At 42.9% G+C, this 22,965-nt stretch overlaps 1 protein-coding gene and 1 pseudogene across 1 annotated transcript; one reads left to right on the top strand and one right to left on the bottom strand.

The window, feature by feature from the left end:
- Positions 1-2,874: 2,874 nt before the first annotated feature.
- LOC149367385 (uncharacterized) lies at positions 2,875-14,083 on the top strand (annotated as a pseudogene).
- A 4,832-nt stretch (positions 14,084-18,915) lies between these two features.
- On the bottom strand, positions 18,916-20,389 carry LOC149367384 (uncharacterized). The gene is made up of 4 exons (XM_089573789.1): positions 20,339-20,389; positions 20,091-20,264; positions 19,820-20,017; positions 18,916-19,731 (listed from the first exon to the last, which is right to left on the bottom strand). Exons 1-4 carry the CDS (start codon positions 20,360-20,362, stop codon positions 18,916-18,918), a joined length of 1,212 nt encoding a protein of 403 aa, XP_089429915.1. The 5' UTR covers positions 20,363-20,389.
- Between the last annotated feature and the right edge of the window lie 2,576 nt (positions 20,390-22,965).

Below are 22,965 nucleotides of genomic sequence, written 5' to 3'. Positions count from 1 at the left end.
TCTTGAAGATAGCTCTTCCGATGAGACCACAACTGGCCCTTCTGCAGGCAATTTCCTGCATACTACCTGCCGGACTGTGGCAGGTCTTTTAGTAAAAAAATCGGTCTCGGGGTGCACCCTCGTAGGGAGCACTCGTACCAGTACAATGCCGACATTGTGATATCACGTATAAAGCCTAGATGGTCATTGGAAGAGTCAACTCTTCTAGCCAGAATGGAGGTGGACCTCCTATGTGATGGTCCCAAAAACAATATAAATCAACTTCTACACGAGCACTTCTCTGAGCGCACATTCGAGGCGATAAAGTCGCACAGGCGTTCTCCAGAGTGTAGGGAACTAGTGTGGAAACGTTCACATGAGAGGGGCGTGGGGAGTGAGTTGCCGGATGGTCCAGAGGGGAATGATCTCGATAATTTGGGAGATGGGGTGGGGGTAGTACCGGAGGTAACTGAACCTAGCATCCGTGACTCACTGTTTGAGGAACTACGGAAGCTCACCAAAAAGAAATGCCCGAGCTCACACAATGCGGGTGAGCTGTGTGCCATAGCGAGACTGTTCCTGGATAATGGCGATATTGATAGGAAAGTTAATGACTACTTACGAGCTGTGTTCTACAGGGACAACGGTCCATCTGGACCCAGTAGGAGAGATAAATCAACGAAGGACGGCAGGAGGAAGTGAAGAAGGGAATATGCCAAAGTACAATCCCTCTAGAAGAAGAACCAAAGCACCTGTATTCGACAAGTCTTAGACGGCGAGGTGACCTTTGACGTAGCAGACAAGACTTCATTCTTATCTTCATGGGCGCAAGTGATGGAGGCTCCAGATAACCTGCCTCCCCTTCCTTCGAGTGCAAGTCCCCGCTCTACGGGCAAGTCTCCCTTCGGACCTGTCTCCTCTAAGGAGATCAAAACAAAAGGGCATTGCCGGCACTAAACTCGGCAAGTCTGGATGGCTTCCGTCCTGGCGATCTGCGAGCAGTTCCTGCTGAGGTACTCAAGGTAGTCTTAACTCTTTTGATGTTGACACGCCGCCTTCCAGTCTCTTTGACTGGAGCTCGTACAATCTTCATACCAAAGGTCCAGAACGCGACGCAGCCGGGTGACTTCCGTCCCATAACGGTTTCCTCGGTCGTCCTTCGCCTCTTCCATAAGATAATCGCATCGAGGCTAGCTGGTCTGCTGGACTTAGATTTTCGGCAAGGAGCTTTCCTGCTCGTCGACGGATGCAGTGAAAAGATCCATGTGCTGGCCGGGGCCTTGCATGAGGCCAAGACTAAGTTCAGACCTCTATTAATGGCATCCCTTGATATAGCCAAGGCCTTTGATAGGGTCACCCTTGCAGCCATACTGGAGGGGCTCGAGAGAAAAGGCCTCGACGAAGACTTTGTTAGATATATTAGGGACTTCTGTACATCCGCAAAAACGGTCCTTACTTTTGGAGAGTCCACGAAGCTTGTCCGACCCTCTCGCGGCGTTCGTCAGGGCGATCCTCTCTCCCCCATGCTGTTCAACGCAGTAGCGGATCTCTGGCTGTCGACATGTGACATCGGGGAGGCGTTCCAAAGTGGAAACCTTGAACTAAACGCCATGGCATTCGCGGATGACCTAGTCGTCTTCTCAACTACGCCACGGGGACAACTCCAACTGAAGTCTTGAGTCTTTTTTTTCGGCCAGGGGCCTCGCCCTTAATCCAAAGAAATGCTTTTCAGTTGCCATAGTTCCTGATGCCCAAGCAACCACAGATATCCGTCGGACGTACGAGCTAGATCCGAACGTCCTTTGCCGAGATCGGAAATCCATCGGACGTACGAACACAATCCGATTTCGGATATCCGTATTCATACATCCGCCGGACGTACGGACAGTATCCGCTTTTGGATATCCGCATTAGAGACAAGGTGTACGTCCTAGGGATGTACGGTGGAGTATTTTATCAGGATATTAGTATAATTTTTTTCTTATTTTTCCCATACAAAATTCGCGCCGTTCGAGTATGTATACTGTAGAGTTCGCTTTTTTAACCTAGAAAATTTTATTCGCGAAGGAAATTTTATCAGTTTTATTGTTTGGTGTGCGCGAAATTGCGTTAATATCTGCATATCTGCTTCGGAGAAATTATTTCCATGAGCTGCAGGGTTTGACTTCAGGACTTTTGTAAATTCGTGCGATTCCCTAGTCATATACTTGCAGTGCAAGGGCCACTGCTGAACTAAATTTATTTAAGGGTTGTAGCGAGTGCTGTACAATTTTACAGTAAATATTACAGCAAATTTACAGTAAATTTACAGTATTTTACAGTAAATTTTACAGTAAATTATCAGCTGCTGGTGTGCATAAAGAGCAGTGTTTCCCGAATAAAAATTCAGTTGTAAGTCGAGCGCATTGTGTGTGTGTCTCTTTCTTTCAGTCCGTGTCTTTTAAGCGCAGGTATAGTTCAATATGGTAAACCAACTCGCCCAAGAAACCACTCTGCTACACTCCACTAATTTACATCTAGAAAACATCTAAAAATCAGTAGCGACATCGTGTCCGCCGTGGTCAAACGCGATTGAAACCACTTGTAAATTGAAAACTCCAGCCGAACTCCGCTATCATCATCATCATCATAAATGCAGCTTGTAGTCAGCCCAATCCAATCCATCAGCCACAGAGTGCAGCGGCGTAATGGTGGCGTTGTCAGTTTGGTGCGAAGCGTGGTGCCCCTTTTGAGCTCTGTTACTAGAATGTGTGTCCTTTTAGTCTGCGGACGAAAGTGGTGTGTAACTTGAACAATTCGAAGGATGCGGCAAGCGCCTGAAGCCCTCCTGGAACGTTGGAATATCGTACTACACCGACTTCGGATGAAAGAAGGCCTAGTGTGACTGCCTACGGCATGGCCTACGGAGGTAAGTACAGTACACTGCTTGGGAATTACATTTATGACAATGGAGCAGGATCTGTAAAATTCTCTCGCCGGAGAGCTGCAGTTATGTTATGGCTATACTGTAGTGTGGGCTACAGATGGGTTGAGACTTGTGCTACGTCTCTTGCCACTTTGTGCTGTTGTGGTCTTCATTAACATGAATAGCATTGACAAAGTTGCCGAACATTTTTTAATTTATCATGGTCTACTGAGATTTGGCGTGGGCTTTAGTACTAACCTTTTTCTTTTCATTTTTTGCAGAAAGCTGTTCGCTTCAGCTTCATCATGGAAGTAGGAAAATGGGTGTGCGCTGGAAGTTTTCCGTCTTATTGAGGAGTTAAACACTTCACAGTAAGGGAGGTCCACTCCCCTGTCGGGAGCTCACGAGGCCAAGGTGAGCAAGTATATGCTCAAAGATCTGATTCAACAAATTTCTCACGGTTCCAATGGGCCCCTTATCTCTTCACTGACTTTGTCATACAGGGGGGTCTTGGGCGGGAAACCGTACGTAGAATGGATCCCGTCCGCTGGAGTCATAAAAATGAGCTAAAGATTTTTCTTCACGTAAATAATAAACTGTGGGAGCAAGAAGTGTGGAAAATAGATCATTTCTGAGGATCGTTGAACAATGCCGAGTTGCTGGTAGAAGCAGCAACTGTAATACGAGCAAATTTCTTGCCACAACCGCCGCTCAGCTGCCGCTGCCCGGCCGTTGCGGTCCCGCTTGCGCGCCTGGCGTCCGCTATATAGCTCCGCTGCCGAGCGCACCGCAACAATGACCATATTTTTTGTTGTCAGACGATGCTGTTGACAGTAAAGCGATGCCAAAAGCAGGCATTTTATTATAACCCAGGCTACTTCCGAAGCGCTGCCCACCGCGGCTTCGATGCTAAACACGCCTAGCGACGACCAGGGCAGCCAGAGAGCAGTGCAGTTCGTCGCCTGGCGCGCCCGCGTCCAGCGCCGTTGCCGAACGCGTTACGTGGGCAGGCATGCTTTGTCGCCGCCCGAGTGCAGCCGGCAGTCTTTCTGATAACATCGCTATTTTGTCTTTTCTGGTGCGAACTTCAGTAGCCAAGCAGCGCGCAGGCGCTGGTGTGCGGTGGCAAAGTGTTACACCGGATGTGGGCCGGGCATGAGTCTAGCGGCGCAAAAGATGCTTGCCGCTCCGTGTCCCTGCTTGCAGTAGGCGGCAGTTCGCAAGCGGCGACTGGCGCGGCGCGCCGGCCAAGTTTTCGCACATGTGTCAGCTTGACAGCTAGCAGACTCCATTCTGAGCAGACGACGGTGCCACATTCGAGTCAATATGCGTGCTGTAACCTCGGTCAACTATGGCTAAACAGGCCTCGCTAAGCCGCCATGTTGTGTTGACGACAGAAGCCTCTGATTGGCTTCTTAAAATGACGTTTGCTGTGAGTTGAGGGGGACGCGCGCCGGGAAACCGAAATTTAGTTTTTTTTTCGCTATTCAATCAACCCAGACGATGAAACGAACCAAGATATACTATAGAATGAAGGGTCAGAATTCCAAATACACACGTCGTTCAAAATTTTCGGAAAACATTTCACGACCCCTTTAAGGGTAATAAGTGAATTGCTCTGAATCAGTTGTGAATTAAAGAGAACTACAATGAATCTAGGTGGTTTCCTGCACTGCGGCGTTGTAGGCGATGACAATGTAAGGCAGGATGACGTGTCAGGTCTTGTTTTCGGTGTCGACATACATGGAGAGCATATCGGCGATGGTTTTGTTTCGGGCGCTTCGTCAGTCCGTTGGTCTGCGGATGGTACGCAGTTGTCCTCTGGTAGCTTAAGGGCCTGAGTTTTGCTGTGCGCGATTTCAAATTATTAACAGTGCGTTGTCTTCATGGGGCGGGGTGAGAGCATTCAAGGCACATCAACGGATGACGAGCCGCAATGCAGTCCTGATAAAAAGGGCTGCCCGTCATGAGGTTGGCGCCGACTAACACTAGTGTACCACTTGCACTTTCTCAGTGGGAATCCGGCAACTCCCTGTTACGCGCGTCACTGTTCGGACAAGTTAGTTTGAATTGGCTGATCGCGGCGCAGCTGGTGTGCAGAGCTGCCTCACACGTCCAACGGTGGAGGTAGGCAAATTAGCCTCATGCAGTCTCCCAGCACACCAGCGGCGGGAGGTGGGTGCACCGCAAAAAAAAATAGCCAAATGCCTCGTCATCTAATTAGTGACGCGCATGAATGGATTAACGAGATTCCCACTGTCCCAAGATGTGGAGACAAAAACCAGTTGGACTGGTAAGTCTGGCAAAACAGTCATCATTGCTGTGACAAAGAAGGGATTCAAAGCTCTCCAGGACAAGACCCACGTGACAGTTGGATGGACAAGGTGTCCGATCTATGAAAACGTTAGGGTTCTTAGGTGCACTAAATGCCCAAGCCTCAACCATGGCGAATTCGAATGCAGAGAGTCACCGAGATGCACCCATTGTTCTAAGGTTGGCCATGCAGCAAGGGACTGCCACTATGAAGCGGATTGCTTGCTCTGCAAAAATGCAGGCCGACGAGAAGAAGAGACGGCCCATTCCATGCTCAGCATGAATTGTCCAACCTTCCAGCTGAGAGTGCAGGAAGAAAAAGGAACAGTTCTGCAGAGACTAAACTGAAACTCTCGGAATCACCATGGCAGGACAACAAAGAGGTCAGAACTCAGAAGAGAGGAAAAAACGAGAGACCCTAGAGGAAGAAGACACTACAAGGAAAAACATTAATATAATACAGGCCAACCTCGGTAGATCGTTTAAAGCGAATCAGGCACTACAAGGCTATCAGGATGAACATTATCATAACATATCCGTAATTCAAGAACCGTATCATTTAAACAACGAAGTTATCCCGTTTCACATTAAACACAAAATAATAGCATATAGTAATAATCCAAAAGTGGCAACAATTGTCCATGACGAGGACATAGAAATTTTCCCGATAGTAGTTAAACAATGTCTGGTTGTAGTAAAAGTTGCTAAAGCTGATAGACAGTCGTGATTATAAATTCATATTGTCCACCGAATGACGACATAACACCCCATTTAAATGAAATAGAACAAACATTAACTAAATACAATCAGGAGCAAATTATAGTAACGGGGGACTCCAATGCAAAAAACAGTTTGTGGGGTAGTAGAGAAAACGATGAAAAAGGAGATCAAGTAATTGAATTCATTACAAGAAATTCCCTCATACTACTTAACGAAAGTATTTCACCACCGACCTTTAAGACGTCAAGAGGTAAAGGCTGAATAGACTTAACAATGACAAATCAGGCATTATACGGAGCTATTTTTAAATGGGAAGTATCAAAGGAAACCAATTACAGTGATCATAGATATATTCAAATAATCATTGAAAATATGAAACAACCAGTAACATACCATATAACTTTGAAGGGAAATCAAAAAATCCTGGAAGCACTAGGTAAAGATAAATGGTTCGATGAACCATTCAGTTTATCAACCCCAGAGGAAATAGACGAAAACATAAGAAAATTCTACGACAAAATTACAAGAAAAGCACAAAACAAAGTGGAAGGAAAGTAAACATAAGTTGAACGCGTGGTAGAACACAGACCTGGAAATAGAAAGAAAGAAAGTACGAGCAATGCGGAAACGATATCAAAAAGCGTCAGGAGAAACAAGGCAAATGTATAAAAAGGTATACTACGAAGAGCACACTGTGTACAACGGTATGCTGAGCGACGCCAAGAAAAAAAGTATGGATAGGCTTTGTGAAAAAGTAGAGAGGAATCCATTTTCGCTACCGTATAAGATAGCAAAGAAGCAACTAAAAACCCCAGTAATAGTTACAAGTATGACCAAACCAGACGGGGAACAAACACAAACATTAAATGAAACAGTCAGTTACATCTTAGATACTCTTTTTGAGACGGAGGAACTCACAACCAGTACAACACAGGTAAACAGTCAGAACAACACGACACTAGAAAACATAGGAAAAGATATACCAACACGAGGAACAGTAGACGGAACAATACAGTATGGAACAGCAGCAGATGATATACCTTTCTCAGAAGATGAAATACATGGAGTAGTTGGATCCTTAAGGAAGGATGTTTGGTTTAGTTTGGTTTAATGGGTTTAACGTCCCAAAGCGACTAAGGCTATGAGAGACGCCGTAGTGGAGGGCTCCGGAAATTTCGACCACCTGGGGTTCTTTAACGTGCACTGACATCGCACAGTACACGGGCCTCTAGAATTTCTCCTCCAAAGAAATTCCAGCCGCCGCGGCCGGGATCGAACCCGCGTCTTTCGGGTCAGCAGCCGAGCACCATAACCGCTGAGCCACCGCGGCGGCAAGGAAGGATGTAGCTCCTGGACCAGACAAACTCAACACATTATTCGTATAACACATATACAAATCACATAAGAAATACTTTATAACTTTATTTAATGCATGCCTTTCTCTTGGGTATTTTCCGGAAAAATGAAAAATATCTCGAATAATACTCATTCCAAAGGCAGACATTAAAAATAAAAAAGGAACAGAGAAATATAGAGCAATTCCAATAAATTCAATATTAGGAATAAATATTAGAAAAAGCATTAAAAAAATAGAATATATCATTTCCTCCATAAGAATAAGTTACTTGAAAAACATCAATATGGATTCAAACATCGAACATCCACAACAACGGCACTGACAGAGATTAAACGAAGATTAGCACACGCAAAACTAGATCATTTGGGAATGGCAATAATATCTCTAGATATCAAAAATACTTTACTTCTATTAAACCGGAAATAGTAGCTAAAAATTGAAAAAATACGAATGCCATCAAAACTTAGTCAAAATATCAGATAGCGTATTACGGAACCGGACAATTCAATATGAAACAAAAACAGGGAAAATAGAGAAGAAATTGAACACTGGGTCCCCTCAGGGCTCTCCACTCAGTCCATTATATTGCAATTTAACTATAGGAGATGTCTTCACAAAACAAGCACAACAAGGAACACACATTCAAGCATTTGCCGACGATTTAACAATATTAATTAAATTCAAGTCCAGGAAGGAATTAGAAGAAAAAGCAAATAACATTTTAAAGGAAATAAATGATTGGAGTAACAAACAAGGACTTAAGTTCAACCCGGACAAATCAAAAATTTTAACAATTGGAAAAGAATACGGAAACCGTCCACCAACAATAAAAGTGAATAACAACAGAATTCAAGCAACACAAGAACTGAAAATATTAGGAGTAATTTTTGATTCGAAACTTTCATTTATACCACACCTAAACTACATTAAGAGCAAAATACAAACACTCACAAACAATTTAAATAGATATTCCAGCGCCCAACGTGGAATAAAACCAGAAACTTTGAAACAAATATACATACGAGGAATAGAAAGAAAAATAGTATATGCAGCTCCGGTTTGGTGTGAAAACAAAGTCCTAATTAAAAATAAATTGAAATCAATACAAAGAATACCATTAGTTTTAATAACAAAAGCATACAGAACCACTCCAAATATAGCATTAAATGTATTGGCAAACATTCCACCAGTAATTTTAAAAATTGAACAGGAAAATGAATTGTATTACATAATTAACACTAGTAAAAAATTCACATGGAAAGACAAAACATTCACGGGGGAACAAATAGTAGACAAACATGATCTTTGGGATTATCACCCAAGTAAAAAACCAAAATTCAAGTACTTAGATAAAATCGATCAATTGTGCGATTATAACATTTACACAGATGGCTCAAAAGATAAGGAAAAAACGGGAGCAGCATTTGTTGTATTCAATGGAGCCGGAAAAATAGTTCATCAAAAACAATTCAAGCTCCCAAGTTATAGTAACAATTTTGAAGCAGAAGTAATCGCCATTGAGAAAGCAGTAGAATACATAGTACAGTGTGAACACACACACACACACATTTCAGATCATTACAGACAGTCTAAGTACTTTAAAGGCGTTGAATAATTCAAACAATGCAAACCCTTTTGTACAGTCTGTCAAAAAGAAATTAATGACAAGTGAACATAACATAACATTTGCATACATTAAAGGCCATAGTGGAGATATAGGAAACGATAAAGCAGATCAATTGGCAAGGACAGCTTGGAAAACGGGAGAGGAAGTAGAAACATCGGTCACAAAACATTTCATAAAGCAGCAGTTAAAGAAAGAGATAGCAGAGAAATGGAACAATGAATGGAGAGAACATGGAAAGAACACGCACACGTACCAATGGATTAAAAACATCAAATACATTCCAACTCATTTCCCAACAAATCACTACACATCACAAACAGTTTGAGGACACAGAAGATTTCCATTTTACCTATTACGCTTCAACATCATAAACAATTCGAAATGCACATGTGGAACAGAAATAGATTTTGATCATTACCTAGATAACTGTCCATTGATACTACAGCACCGAAAGAAGTTGGAAAAAATTTTAGGCACTGAGTTAACAAAGAGAAAACCAGAAATTATCAAAACAACAGAAACAATTCGAATTTTAACTGAAATGATGAAAGTAATTTTAGAAAAATCGTATGACTAATCCTCTGTCCTGCCCCCCGAAGTATAACACCGAAGCCGGGAGGCTGGCAGCGCAAAGACTTTCAGGGGGGCAAGACATAATAATGTAATCAAGTTCCACAACAACACGAATGCCAACTCCAAAAGGAATAATGAAAGAATGTCCATTTCAAGTGCAATTTTTTAGTAGTTTTGCAGATCCAAGACTTGCAGAAGCATCAAGCGGGCCACACGGGAAAAAGCGTACGCAGCTTGGAGCAGCGGAGCCAGAAGTCACGAGTCAATCAATGAAGGTCCAGTGGCTGAGATCAAGTCAAGGACGAGACAACTAATACAGCGACGGCAACCGTTATTGAAACCTACAGCAGTTCCAGAACTTGCAAGAATAGTCCAGAAGAGGGCGAAAAAAAAGAAAAAAAAAGAAAATAAATGCCGCTGAGCTCGGCCGGTCCCCTTGGCTGCGGGGTCGCTGATGGTAGATCTTCCCCCCTCTTTTTTTTCTCTTTTCTCTCACTTCCTTTCTATACATCCTTCTTTTCTTTCGGAACTAATCCGTTTTATTTTAATGTACTGTTCTTTTCAATTTCCTTCTACCCGCGGTACTTTAGTGGAGCGGGCGAGGTTACTTTCAACCTCACTCTACTTTCTGTCCCTATCTACTCCCGCGATACATCAGTGGTGCGGGAGAGACCCAATCTAGGGTCTCAATCTACTCTGTCCCTATCTACAATGGTAAGGAGCCATTCAAAAGGCCGCAGAGCAAAAAGAAGAAACTTAGAAGCAAGGAATCACATCAATCAACCTGTGGATCAGACACAGAGATTTAATCCATCGGCTCGGAAGAGGAGAGACAAGTTCAGCAAAGACAGAACCTCTCAAGAAACAAGCAGCCTTCAAGAGGGCCCCAGCAGGATGAAGGCAGCGACAAGAAGGAGCCTGAGTCGATGCTGACTAGACTGTCTAGGATTGACAGGAACACCTTCAGCAGTCTTGTCAAAGTTTCTTAGATGACAGCGACAGATGAGAAGGTTGGAGAACTCATTGATAAAATTATCACTGAAGTTTGCAGGCTCAAACCATTAACAATGGAAGCCACACATGAGAACGAGTTTCTCAGAGCCAACTTGCAGAGAGTAAGGCTCAGACGCAGTTCCCCACCTTTTCTGAAGTGGTGAGGAACTCGAGGCCAGAAAATCCGGATCTGGAGACGAAACCCGAACACGAGACAAAGGCCATCATAGTGACGTGAAAAAGAAGGAAGAAGGAAAAAATCCTTGAAGAGCTCAAGAAGAGTATGGGCCCTATGGAGATGAATCTTAAAGGGGCGACAATGAGACCCGGAAAGGAGGGCGTGGTGATCGCCTCTTCTGATCCCCCCTCTCTGGAAAAAGTAGCCGAAAATATAAGGAACGAAAGTAGTCTTCATGACCTGGAGATCCAGCACTCCAAAGGACGACGAATGGAGATGAAGATCGTCGGGGTAGACCAGGACATGGTAGATGAAGAGATAGTCACAAGTCATCTGCCAAAACAACTTGCAATGCCAAGAAGAGGACACTGAGACCAAAACTAAGTACAGAGGACGCTATGGCAAGAACGTCATAATCGCAATTAGCAAGCAGGCGTATGAAGGTTTGAAGGACAGAACGCACATAAACATCGGCTGGGAGAGGTGTGCCCTGTACGACAATGTTTTTGTTACAAGATGCACCAAGCGTCCCTCTCTTGATCATTCGGGAAAATTCTGCAAAGCACCAGAAAGGTGCGTCAACTGTTCAAAAGTTGGGCACTCGGCTACAGAATGCGACAACGAGGCATTCTGTTCGGCGTGCAAAAACGAGGGACGTTCAGAGGAAGAGGTCAACCACCCTTTGCTTTAAGTCTACTGTGAGCTACTGCAAAGGAAGGTTCAAGAAGAAAAGAAGACAATTCTGCAGAGAATGTTTTAATCGTCATCACCATGGCGGGATCTACTTCCTATGTGTGGAAACATCAAGACGGTGCAACGGCAGACCGAACAGGAGAAGTGATGAAAGTAATTCAGGTTAATTTGGGGCGGGCCTTTAAGGCCAACCAGTCGCTTAGAGATTATTTTGAAGACCAGCAACATGATGTGTGTCTAGTACAGGAGCCATATAGTCTAAATAATAAATTAATCCCATTTCAATCAAGCATAAAATAATTGCAAGTAAGAAAAACTCAAAAAGAGCAATTTTAGTGCATAAAGATAATATACAAATATTTCCCATTAAGGTTGAGGAGAAACTGATTATTGCAAGAATAACAAAAGGCGATAAAAAATTTGTAGCTGTTGTGGCCGGATTCTTATTGACGCACTTCATTCTCCGTCACGGTGCTCCTCGCGAATTGCTCAGCGACAGAGGCCGTGCTTTCTTATCTGACGTCGTTCAAGCCCTGCTCGCTCAGTGCACAGTCATTCACCGCACTTGCACCGCCTACCATCCGCAAACAAATGGTCTTACTGAACGATTTAATCGCACCCTCGGTGACATGTTCGCGAAGTACGTTGGATCCGATCACACCGACTGGGACTGGGACGCACCTCCACCAAATGTAGAAGAAGGACTTCGGGGACGGCGTCGAGGTCGGCGTTGGAGCGGGACGACCAACACGATCTACGCGATGGCAATCACACAACCGCTTCTTCTTTATCGGCGTCCAGCGAAGGGGTCCATCTTCTTCTTCACACTGTAAATGTTTATTGTCCTCCTAGCGAAGACGTAACAACGTTATTGTTGAAAATAGAGATGGCGATAGCACAATTTTCAACAGAGAATATTCTAGTTATAGGAGACTTCAGCGCCAAGAATGCATTGTGGGGCAGCAAAGAGACGGATCAAAGAGGAGATGAAGTGTGTGAATTGGCCATAAGAAATAACCTCACAAATTTGAATGACTCAAATTCTCCACCAACGTTCAAAACTGTAAGACCACAAGGGTGGATAGATTTAACAATGGGAAATGAGGCTTTGAAAGCTAGTGTTCCAAATTGGGAGGTATTAAAGGAAGGAAATGTTAGCGATCATAGATATATTGAAATCTTAATAGGCAAAGTGAAAAAATCGACTAGATATCATATAACTTTAAAGGGGGAACAGGAAATACTTAAAAAATTAAAAGAGGATGAATGGTTTGAGGCAGAACATGACCTCAATACATCAGAGGAAGTAGAAAAACTTGTAGAACAATTTTACCAAAAAATTGGGAAATTACGAAATAAATTTACAAGCAGATGGAAAGAAAGCAAGCATAAATTAAACACTTGGTGGAATGTAGAATTGGAATTGGAACGAAAGAAAGTACGTGCGATGAGAACTAGATATCAGAGGGCCCAAAGAGAGTTAAGGCAGCTGTATAAAACACAATATTATAAAGAACACACAATTTATAACAATATGTTGAGAGAAGTTTGGGAAAAAAGTTGTGACAAATTATGCAGTAGTGCATCAAAAAATCCATTTACGCTACCATACGAAATTGCCAGGGGGCAGTTAAAAACTGCTCAGATTTTAGAGCATCACGAAAAACGACGGAGAAAACACAACTTCAGTAGAAGAAACAGTCGAGTATATTTTGTAGTCTTTGTACGAAAGCAAAATCGAGGAAGAACAGCCAGCTGATTCACCTGGAGAAAGTGAAGTAGAACCAGACAAGCTGTTTACAGAAAAAGAAATTGAAAACGTCGCCAGGAATCTCAGGAAGGATGTGGCCGTCGGGCCGGACCAATTAAGGATAACCTTCATTCAAGAACTTTTTGCTGCTCATAAACTTTTCTTTGTGAGGGTATTCAATGCCTGCTTAAGAGTAGTGTATATGCCTAGTCACTGGAAACAATCAAGAGTACTTCTAATACCTGAAGTTGGAGCTAAGGAAAAGCCGGGAATAGGAAAATTCTGACCAATTGCAAGCAACTCAGTTTTAGGGAAAATTCTTGAAAAATAATAAAAGACAGATTATATTTCTCTCTTAATAGCAGGAATTTATTCCCAAAACATAAATATGGGTTTCAGCATAATACGTCAACAACAAATGCATTGTTAGAATTAAAGAAAAGAATTGAACATGCGTCATTAGGCAAGCTGGGAACTATAATAATCTCCATTGTAGAAAAAACCAGCGCTTACAAACACGGACAGAGGACAAGGGAAACAGACTGACGGCGCTGACGCAGTACTAATCCCACACCTGTTTTGAAAACTGCATTCATCATTGTCTTCCGTGATGCACTCCTGAACGTACTGCATAAGTTGAGCATGTGGGAGCGAATAGAACAAGTCAACAACATCAATGCTGAAACCCAGGCACGTGGCAGGATTCTCCTTGAGGAGCAGGTTTGTAAGGGCTTCTGAGTTGGGAATAAGGAATGGGTCGATAACATTAAGGGCCGATAGGTGCTTTGAATGAAAGGTGGAAACAATCAACTGCCAAGAGCTACGCTCAGAAACAATGGTTCTGAACGGAATATCCGGTTTGTGGGTTTTGGCTGTGAAGAACATTTCCAGTACGGAACATTCAGCACCCTTCACCCTCCTCGCCAAACCCTCTAGACTACACTTCTGAAGGAGATCCCATGCCTTCTGCTTACACCGAGATGGCTGGGCCTTAACAATTCTAAAATTCTTTAGCACCGCCTCATGTGCTTTCTTAGCAAAAGCATCCTCAGAAAGTACTACAAAAAATCCCTCTTTGTCGGCTTGCATGGCCCGCAGCCGATTTTCACATAAATAGTTAACCAGAGAACGGAACTTGTTACGTTGACCATGCGTACTGCCACTTTGTGGTTGGTTGCGACCTTCGCTGGGCCATACAAGGAGATTCTGCAAAATCCTGAAGAGCGAATGGTGGCGCCAGGCGAGATTCTTCAAGGACATGCTACGGACGAAGTGTGTGGACCTCAACCCTCACCTGAACTTGCGTCGCTTCCGTGACTGGTGTAGGACGACTGACCAACTTACGGACTTCCTGTGGAACGTCATCCGCCCTTCTCTTCCCAAGCCGCCTAAACGACTTCCCCCGGAAGGGAAGCTTCTAGTCCTTGGTGACATCGACGTGGCTTCCGATCAAATGAAGACGTTACGTCTTGGACCCAAGTATTGCCTGGAACCCGGTATGAAAGTTGTTGAGAAATTGGCCTTCGCGCGTCATGTTGCGTTTAAAGCCCCCCTTGAGGAGAGACCCAGATGTGTGTCTGAATGCATTGATGCGGTCGCTGGTAGTGGCAGTACGCAAGGTCAACGTAACAAGTTCCGTTCTCTGGTTAACTATTTATGTGAAAATCGGCTGCGGGCCATGCAAGCCGGCAAAGAGGGATTTTTTGTAGTACTTTCTGAGGATGCTTTTGCTAAGAAAGCACATGAGGCGGTGCTAAAGAATTTTAGAATTGTTAAGGCCCAGCCATCTCGGTGTAAGCAGAAGGCATGGGATCTCCTTCAGAAGTGTAGTCTAGAGGGTTTGGCGAGGAGGGTGAAGGGTGCTGAATGTTCCGTACTTGAAATGTTCTTCACAGCCAAAACCCACAAACCGGATATTCCGTTCATAACCATTGTTTCTGAGCGTAGCTCTTGGCAGTTGATTGTTTCCACCTTTCTTTCAAAGCACCTATCGGCCCTTAATGTTATCGACCCATTCCTTATTCCCAACTCAGAAGCCCTTACAAACCTCCTCCTCAAGGAGAATCCTGCCACGTGCCTGGGTTTCAGCATTGATGTTGTTGACTTGTTCTATTCGCTCCCACATGCTCAACTTATGCAGTACGTTCAGGAGTGCATCACGGAAGACAATGATGAATGCAGTTTTCAAAACAGGTGTGGGATTAGTACTGCGTCAGCGCCGTCAGTCTGTTTCCCTTGTCCTCTGTCCGTGTTTGTAAGCGCTGGTTTTTTCTACAATGGATCACCACCAACTCGCCCAATCCTCAGTTCTTCTATAATAATCTCGTTGGATATAAAAAATGCATTTAATTCAATTCAACGTACAATAATTGTAGAGAAACTGAAACAACTTAAATGCCATTCAAATTTAGTGAGAATAACAAATTCGATATTGTCTTAGAGGAAAATTATTTGAGGATCAAGGAGTAAGGGTCACAAAAAATTTGGCTTTGGGCTCTCCTCAGGGCTCGCCGTTAAGCCCACTTTACTGGAATTTAATGATTTCAGGGATATTTGAATTGAAATTGCCAGGGAAGGTGCACCTACAGGCGTTTGCCGATGATTTGATAGTGGCAATCAAGTTCAGATCCCGTCAACAAGCAGAACATTTGGCTAATTTAACGCTTAAAGTTATAGGAGAATGGGGGAAAAAATAAATTTGGAATTCAATCCTGAGAAGTCACAAATTGTGCTTATTAAGAAAAACTATGGAAGCCGACCTCCAATAATTAAATTAAACAACGAAAAACTTAAAATTACAAACGAATTAAAACTCCTAGGAGTAATTTTTGATAATGGAATGTCATTTTACCACATCTAAAATATGTGAAAGAAAAAGTCCAGTCACTAACGGCCAATTTAGCAAAATTTTCAAGAGCAAATAAAGGGATGAAAGGGCAACACTTAAGGAAGTTATATATTCTAGGAATTGAAAGAATGATAGTATACCGAGCCCCTGTATGGTACAGTAATAAAGTGGCTATTAATCGTAAATTAAAATCAATACAACGAAGTCCGCTAATTCTCATAACCAAGGCATATAGGACTACAGCAAATGTAGCTCTTAATGCGATGACTAAAATACCTCCAGTCCAATTAAAAATTCAATTAGAAAAGGAAATGTACGAAATAATGCAAGGAAACAAAACATTTCAGCTCAAGGAGCAGACTTTTGGAAGAATAGATATAGAAAATAAGTTTGATTTATGGCCATATCATATAGCAGAAAGCTAGCTTACGAATATAAGGAGGACATTAACTCTAAAGTTGATAAAAAAATTTACACATATGGCACACAAATGGAAGAAAATATAGGGGCAGCTTTTGTCGTGTTTAATTCCACAGGGGTAGATTGAAGCTAAGCAATTTAAGCTTCCTCAGTATGCCAATAATTTTGACGCAGAGGTAGTGGCAGTAAGAAGGGCTATTGATTACATAAAGGACGATGATACAAACAAAATCCAAATACTTACGGATAGCCTTCCTACACTCAAGGGAATTAAAAATCCAAATAATACTAATCCGGGAATACAAGATATCAAAGTAGAACTTAGTAAAAAGCAAAATAAGAACATCGTTTTAACCTACATTAAAGGACACAGCGGGCACAGAGGAAACGAAATAGCAGATACATTGGCCAAAAGTGCGGCAAAGATTGGAGAGGAGATAAAAGTACCAATTTCCAAGCAGTACATCAAAAAGCATTTAACGAAGGGTATGTATGATACATGGAATGAAACATGGAATCATGAGGGTAAAAACAGCTATGCATTTCAGTGGATCAGAAGTACTAAGAATTTGCCACAGCATTTTCCAACTAATCATCGCACATCGCAGGTAATCTCCGCCCATGGGAGATTCCCTTTTTACTTATGTAGGTCTCATATTTCGAATTCACTAAAATGTATATGCGGAGAAAATGCTATAAGCTTTGATCATTATCTTGAAAAATGCTCGATAACAAGAAAAGAGAGAGAACAACTGATGAATAAAGTAGGCCCTAATTTAGCACTTAGGAAACCAGAAATAATTAAACAATTGGATATTTATAATATGCTTAATACTATGGTAGCAGTAATATTAGAAAAATCATATGAGTCATAAATGGGAATGAAGAAAATTGCTAGTGCAAAAAAAGTAAATTAATAAATAATCAACTATTCCTTGTACTTCAACGTAGATGTACCACTTAAATAAACAGTGCTAAGGATTAAAAAATGTAAGGAAACTGTAGGCACAGGGAGGGTATTGACTGGTCTGTTAATTGGTGAAAAGTGCTAAGGCTGAAATGGACAAAAGAACTTGGGACAACAACACAAAACAATGGGCGTGTGAAGTGCTGACCACAGAACACAGCTGTATGTAACCGCAGGTGGTGTGAGTGTGTGCATTGAAAATAGCAATGAAAGAACAGTGTACTGACTGTAGAATAACGGCGAGAAAACCTCAATGTATGCGTCCGGTACACCGATCATGATGAATAGTGAAGTGAAAGTGTGTTTGTGTTGAAGTGAAGTGTGGAAAAACAAAAGATTATCAAGTATGTCAAGTGACTCGTGCAAGTGTGGAGAATTGAAGTCAACAAGTGTTTGTGAGTGTTCTGTGCTGTGTTCCTAAAAGTGCTTCAAGTCTACACACAGAGAGTGCAAGAGCTTGAAGACAAGTCAAGAGCTCCAATCATCATAATGAAGGTTGTGTGAAAACAAACCGTGCGAGACCGGGTATGTGTTTGGTGTGTGAGTGTGTGTAACAAAAACAGTCATCACTGAAATTGAAAATAACTACACAGGAGAACAGCGTGTGAATAACAATCATGTGCTAGCCATGTGTTATCGTAATCTTGTGAACTAATCTAGTGATTAGGTTTGTGACCGTGTTTGTGGCAAAGTGACAAGGAGTTCAGTCACCAGTGAAAGCGCACCAAGTGAAGTGCAGCAGTGCTTGTGCTTTTTGTGTTGTGTGTGTCGAAGTGTTATTAAGGTGTTTGTGGCAAAAGGTGACAAGGAGTTCAGTGACCAGTGAAAGTGCACCAAGTGAAGCGCAGCAGTGCTTGTGCTTTTTGTGTTGTGTGTGTCGAAGTGTTATTAAGTTTATTAAGTGGACAGTCAATGGAAGATGACAGAAGTCAAATCAAAAACTCAAAGTACCACAACTAAGTCCTCGCTGGGCTACATCAGGCTGTATGGGTCAACGTTACTAGTTTACCTCTTTCAGTTTGCAAACTCCGCTGGGATGCGGCGACGAAACGTGGCCCCCTTCGGTTCCCACTCGCGAGGTGGCGCTTGCGACGCTGTTGGCCCGGTCGCATCGTCACGGAGCCAGCGCGCGGCGTTAACCAACGGCGTTAACAGCAATCAATTCCGTTTAAGGGGAGCTATTTCCGAGATAGCGAGCAAACACTATTTAGATTGTGCAACTAGGATATCGTTTGAGCCCCTAGAGCGATGCCACATGGACGAGATTTCGCTGAGATGCCCACATAGTGCTACGCGGGAGAACTAAACATTCACCTGTCAATATTAATCACGTTGCTGTTCTTTTAAATTCAGTTCTTTATGAAATTACGTGTTGCGGTCGCGTTTGTTCCAGAGCACTCAAGGCTGTGATGCGCGTTATTTAAAAGCAAGGTAACGAACTACTTCAGTGCAACCTGGCCGTATAAAGGCTATAAAACGAGAAAAACGACGATGACGAAAGTCAAACTAAAAACAATTTATTGAATCGATACACGAAACATAACTGAGAACCTGTTTTCAAAAGACAAAGTTACAGTCAAACTGAAAACAATTTACTGAATCAATGCAGCAAACATGAACTGGGAACCAGTTTTCCAGAGCCAGAATGACAAGAGACACGCTTTCTTGCTAGCTACAGCTACCTTTTCCTTGCATTCTAACTTATGGTTAAAATCTCGCCAGAAAAAGTGCATTCTAGTCACAATGACGAAGTTTAATACCTGGCAAGTGAATGTAGACATGTGGTCGGCACAGCCCAAGCGAGCAAGGCTGCACTTTTCGAGCTTTTCGAACACCTTCCACAATATATTTTCACAAGCACCAGCCTCATCTAACGTGGCAGATACTACTTGATTGACAACTTTCATAACAGTCAACATTTTGGCTGTAGGGTGCTTCATACAGCCTTCCTTGAAACTTCTGTAAGTTGTCAGGTGCGCATCAGAGCGAACAACGGGCAGTGGACTGCTTATGTCTTCTAAGCACAGAATGCATGCTGCGTGCTTTTCAAATTTATGCACTACATATCCACGCAAGTAGTAGACAACAGCATCATCCACTCCTCCCTTGAAGTAGGAGTGATCGTCATCCTGCTCTCCACGCCCATTGCCTGCTTCAGATGTCATCTCCAGCAGCTTTTTTTCTATACACTCACGTAAGGAAGCATGCTTGCTGCGGTAAACCTCTCTTGTCTTCTTCAGTGTGTCCTGTACGCTGACAAGCACACTCCCAGGTACACCTTGCACACTGCCGCGCAACGCAGTTTTTATCTGAGTGAAGAAACTGAGAAGCCGGAATATCTGAGTAAAATTGACGACCGTAGGATGAGATTCGTCTCCTCCGAATGAACGGACAAGTCCGAAGTGGCGCTGGAAAAGACACAGGGCTTGTTAATTTACAAAGAACTTCACCACCGATAGTTAAACACTCAAAAACCAGCAGTAATCACATTCTCACCTCCAAGGGGTCCTGGTTCAACTTTGCTGTCAAAACATAGTGTGCACCCTGATCCAGCAAGAACTCAATGATGTCAAGAGTTGACAATAAGGTAACACGCAGAGATTCAGTTGTTAGTTTCGACGCAAAGAGTTTGAGACCTTTTTTCACGGAGTTCTTCTCTGTGGTATTCAACATTTCCAAGAAGTCTCTGATGACCTGAACGAATAAGGTAAAATGTCAGCACATGATGAGCATCGATCAACATGCATGAAAGGGTATCTTGGCTTACCTGTATTTCCTTTGAGTGGCGTTTGATGCCTCTTTCAGGTAGCTTTATGTTCAAAGCATCAAACAGGTCATTAAGCAACTTGGTAAATGCTTCTGTTCCCTCAGAACCCCTCAGGTCTTCAGCACCGGCTTCTCTGTATATGCGGATGCCTACAGCTGTTCCACGACTGAATAGCTGTAAAAAAAGTGCATTGATGAATTAGTTAAAAAATAACCAAAAATGGTATACACTGTCTTTAAGGGTACAACCTGTGTAGCAAGTCGGACGCTCATCTTCTGGAGGTTGTCTGGTGCAACATATGCTCTATCCCTATCGGAAAAAAAAGCAACGATGGGAATATTGGAAACCAGCATCCAGCACCTTGGTGGATTATGGTAATGGAAAATACGTTGGAAAGACTGGGCATGTTGGAATGACTGGGCACGTTGAAATGATTGGGCACGTTGGAATGCTGGGCATGTTGGGATGACTGGGAGATGTTTGGGCAGGGGCCATGCGGCAATGTTACGTCTGTCGCAATAAGACAGCAAATTTCAATATAGATGAAGCTCGTACAGCCAGTTTTATTTTGTGTTCATGCTCCTCTTGCTCTTCTTTAGCCACTTGTCAATGCAGCTGGGCCCCAGGAAACAGCCTTGTTGATGTACCACCGGTGCATGAGGGATTGGGAAATCTGTGCGATGCACTCTGCAGAAAAGATTCAAATGAAAGAATTAAGATCCACAAGTTTTTGTTCTTGCCAGTATTAGAGTGCTAAAAAAGTAAACTCCGTATTGTGGCCACAGGAATAAAGTGAACCTAAATCAAGAACCACAGAAGCTATTCGCACTCAAAAAGAAAAATAAGTGGAGGTTCTTATTCAATATATCATATGCTCGTCATTAAGTACCATCATCAGCAGCATCACTAGCACCACTGCAAGACAAATGCCTCTCCTATATCCCTACCCATAGGCCTGACGTGTGCCATAATGAGCAAAATAAAAAAGCCATCTTTTTTTGTCCTCTGAAGGCTTTTAGTGGGGTATTAATAAGAGGGAAAATATAAAGGTAACATCAGAAGGGTGACTGCAGTAGCACAGCTGAGATGTCGCAGACGATACACTAAGAAAAGAGGCATACAGTCCATTGATACATCAGTTGCAAAAAATAAAAACAGCAGCAAACAAAAGGTAAAACAAACCAGTGTCAATGCTCCAAGCGATATTACTTATTTCCTGAATATTGAGGGACCACATGCAATGAAAATGTGGTGAGGTAGCCAATTTATTCTTCAATGGGAACAGGAAAAATTTCTTGATTTAGTGGTGATGGCATCCTGGTATGAAGCGGGGCAGCAACCTTTAACATTAAGTCTGAAGCGGGGCAGCAACATTTAACACTAAGTTGTGGAAAAGTATTGTAGAGTATATGGAACACACCTAAACGAGCGATTTCCCCTTTTATGCAGTGATGTCTGGTGATCAAATGAGATGACTGATTACACATATGCTGTACCAAGTGTCGCTGATGGATTAAAGGGAGTTGGTGGCATAGCTTCAAACAGTTTGGTGCAAAATTGAAAGAGCTAGGGAATAATTCAGTTTGGAATCTATAAAATTTTTATGCATAAACTGCGCAACACGGCAAGAGCACACAGATCAAGACATCTGATAAACCCGAGTGCCCTTGTGGTGCCAGCAGCATGTATCGTGACATGTTCCAAGCATGTGGGGCTGCATCTGGTTAAGTTTCTCCATACCGTTAACCTTAGAGGTGTGAAAGGAGGTCAATACGTTGTGACAAAACAATGCAGACAAGACAAGGACAACGAAGGAATAAATACGATGGCATCAGTGCTGACTATCGCCAAGGTGTATTGGAAACCACGTCAAAATATATACACTGTGGCCTAAAAAAACAACGAACAAAGGGCACCTTGTGTCAGCCACATTGCATGAGTTGAAAACAAAACAAAAACTGATAAAGAAGCATTTAAGAGCGTGAACTCTTCCTTAGGAAGCGATAAACAAGGTGTGCTAACAGAGTGATTGCGGTGTTTGTTTTTAATTTCAGCGGCCTTGATTATCTCACGCACAAACTTTTCTGTGTCTGTCAGGCAAAATGCAGAACGTGAATTCCGGTTCACAGCGTTCAGGATCTGGCAAACAATCGCAATTGCGACAGTGAATCATCAAAGTTCTCCCGCAAGCTTTGTTCACATCGTCGTGGTGGTCTTTTAACCTCTCAGTGGCACACCTGCCTGTTTTCCCAATGTAAACATAGCCGCATTTCAAGGAGTTCGAACACACTGTCTTCTGTGCAGTGCGCGAAGAGACTCTAATGGCTAATCTCGGTTGACTACAGGTACTGAAGCTTCATAGGTTTAGAAAAACAATATCAACGCCAGTTCGACTGCCTATTTAACCGGCGCGACCAATTGTGGATGTAGGGAACAGGTATGTACAACCTTCCTTTTGGGAGTTACAGTCTCGACGGGGGCACAAAAGAAATGTTTCAACTTCTGCTTAAAGCAATCGGCTAAAGACACTGACAAAGGTTCCGAATGTCCAGTAAAGGACAAACGGCATATGAGTTGGGCAAAACTTGATGTCATGGCAAGCAAACAGGATTTCATTAAGGCATTTTTGAAGCAAAGGTTAGTGACACCTTTTGACCAGCTTAGATTGAACCGAAGAAAATGGTAAAATGAGCTTGTTTTCCCTTGGCTCGTGAGCCCAACAAGTGTAGCCACCCAAGATTGAGATCCAATAAATTTAATGACATATCCTCTATAATTTCAGTGGTGATTCAAAGTGGACTGAGGCTTTGACTGAACTCCTCTCTCACCTTAGACAATGCTTCGTCAGGATTGGAGATCCTGCAATAAGTCACGT

This window comes from Amblyomma mixtum, chromosome 1 (assembly GCF_055824585.1).
Source record: "Amblyomma mixtum isolate Tamu chromosome 1, ASM5582458v1, whole genome shotgun sequence".
In the NCBI taxonomy this organism is placed as follows: domain Eukaryota; kingdom Metazoa; phylum Arthropoda; class Arachnida; order Ixodida; family Ixodidae; genus Amblyomma; species Amblyomma mixtum.
This window is presented reverse-complemented; position numbering and strand designations above follow the sequence as displayed.

What these genes read in the sequence shown, in the direction of transcription:
- LOC149367384 (XM_089573789.1), bottom strand. Translation starts at nt 20,362, where the DNA reads ATGAGCGTCCGACTTGCTACACAG. An exon ending in GCGTCCGACTTGCTACACAG is followed by an intron (nt 20,265 to 20,338) that starts GTTGTACCCTTA and finishes CTTTTTTTACAG; the next exon opens with CTATTCAGTCGTGGAACAGC. An exon ending in GCCACTCAAAGGAAATACAG is followed by an intron (nt 20,018 to 20,090) that starts GTAAGCCAAGAT and finishes TTATTCGTTCAG; the next exon opens with GTCATCAGAGACTTCTTGGA.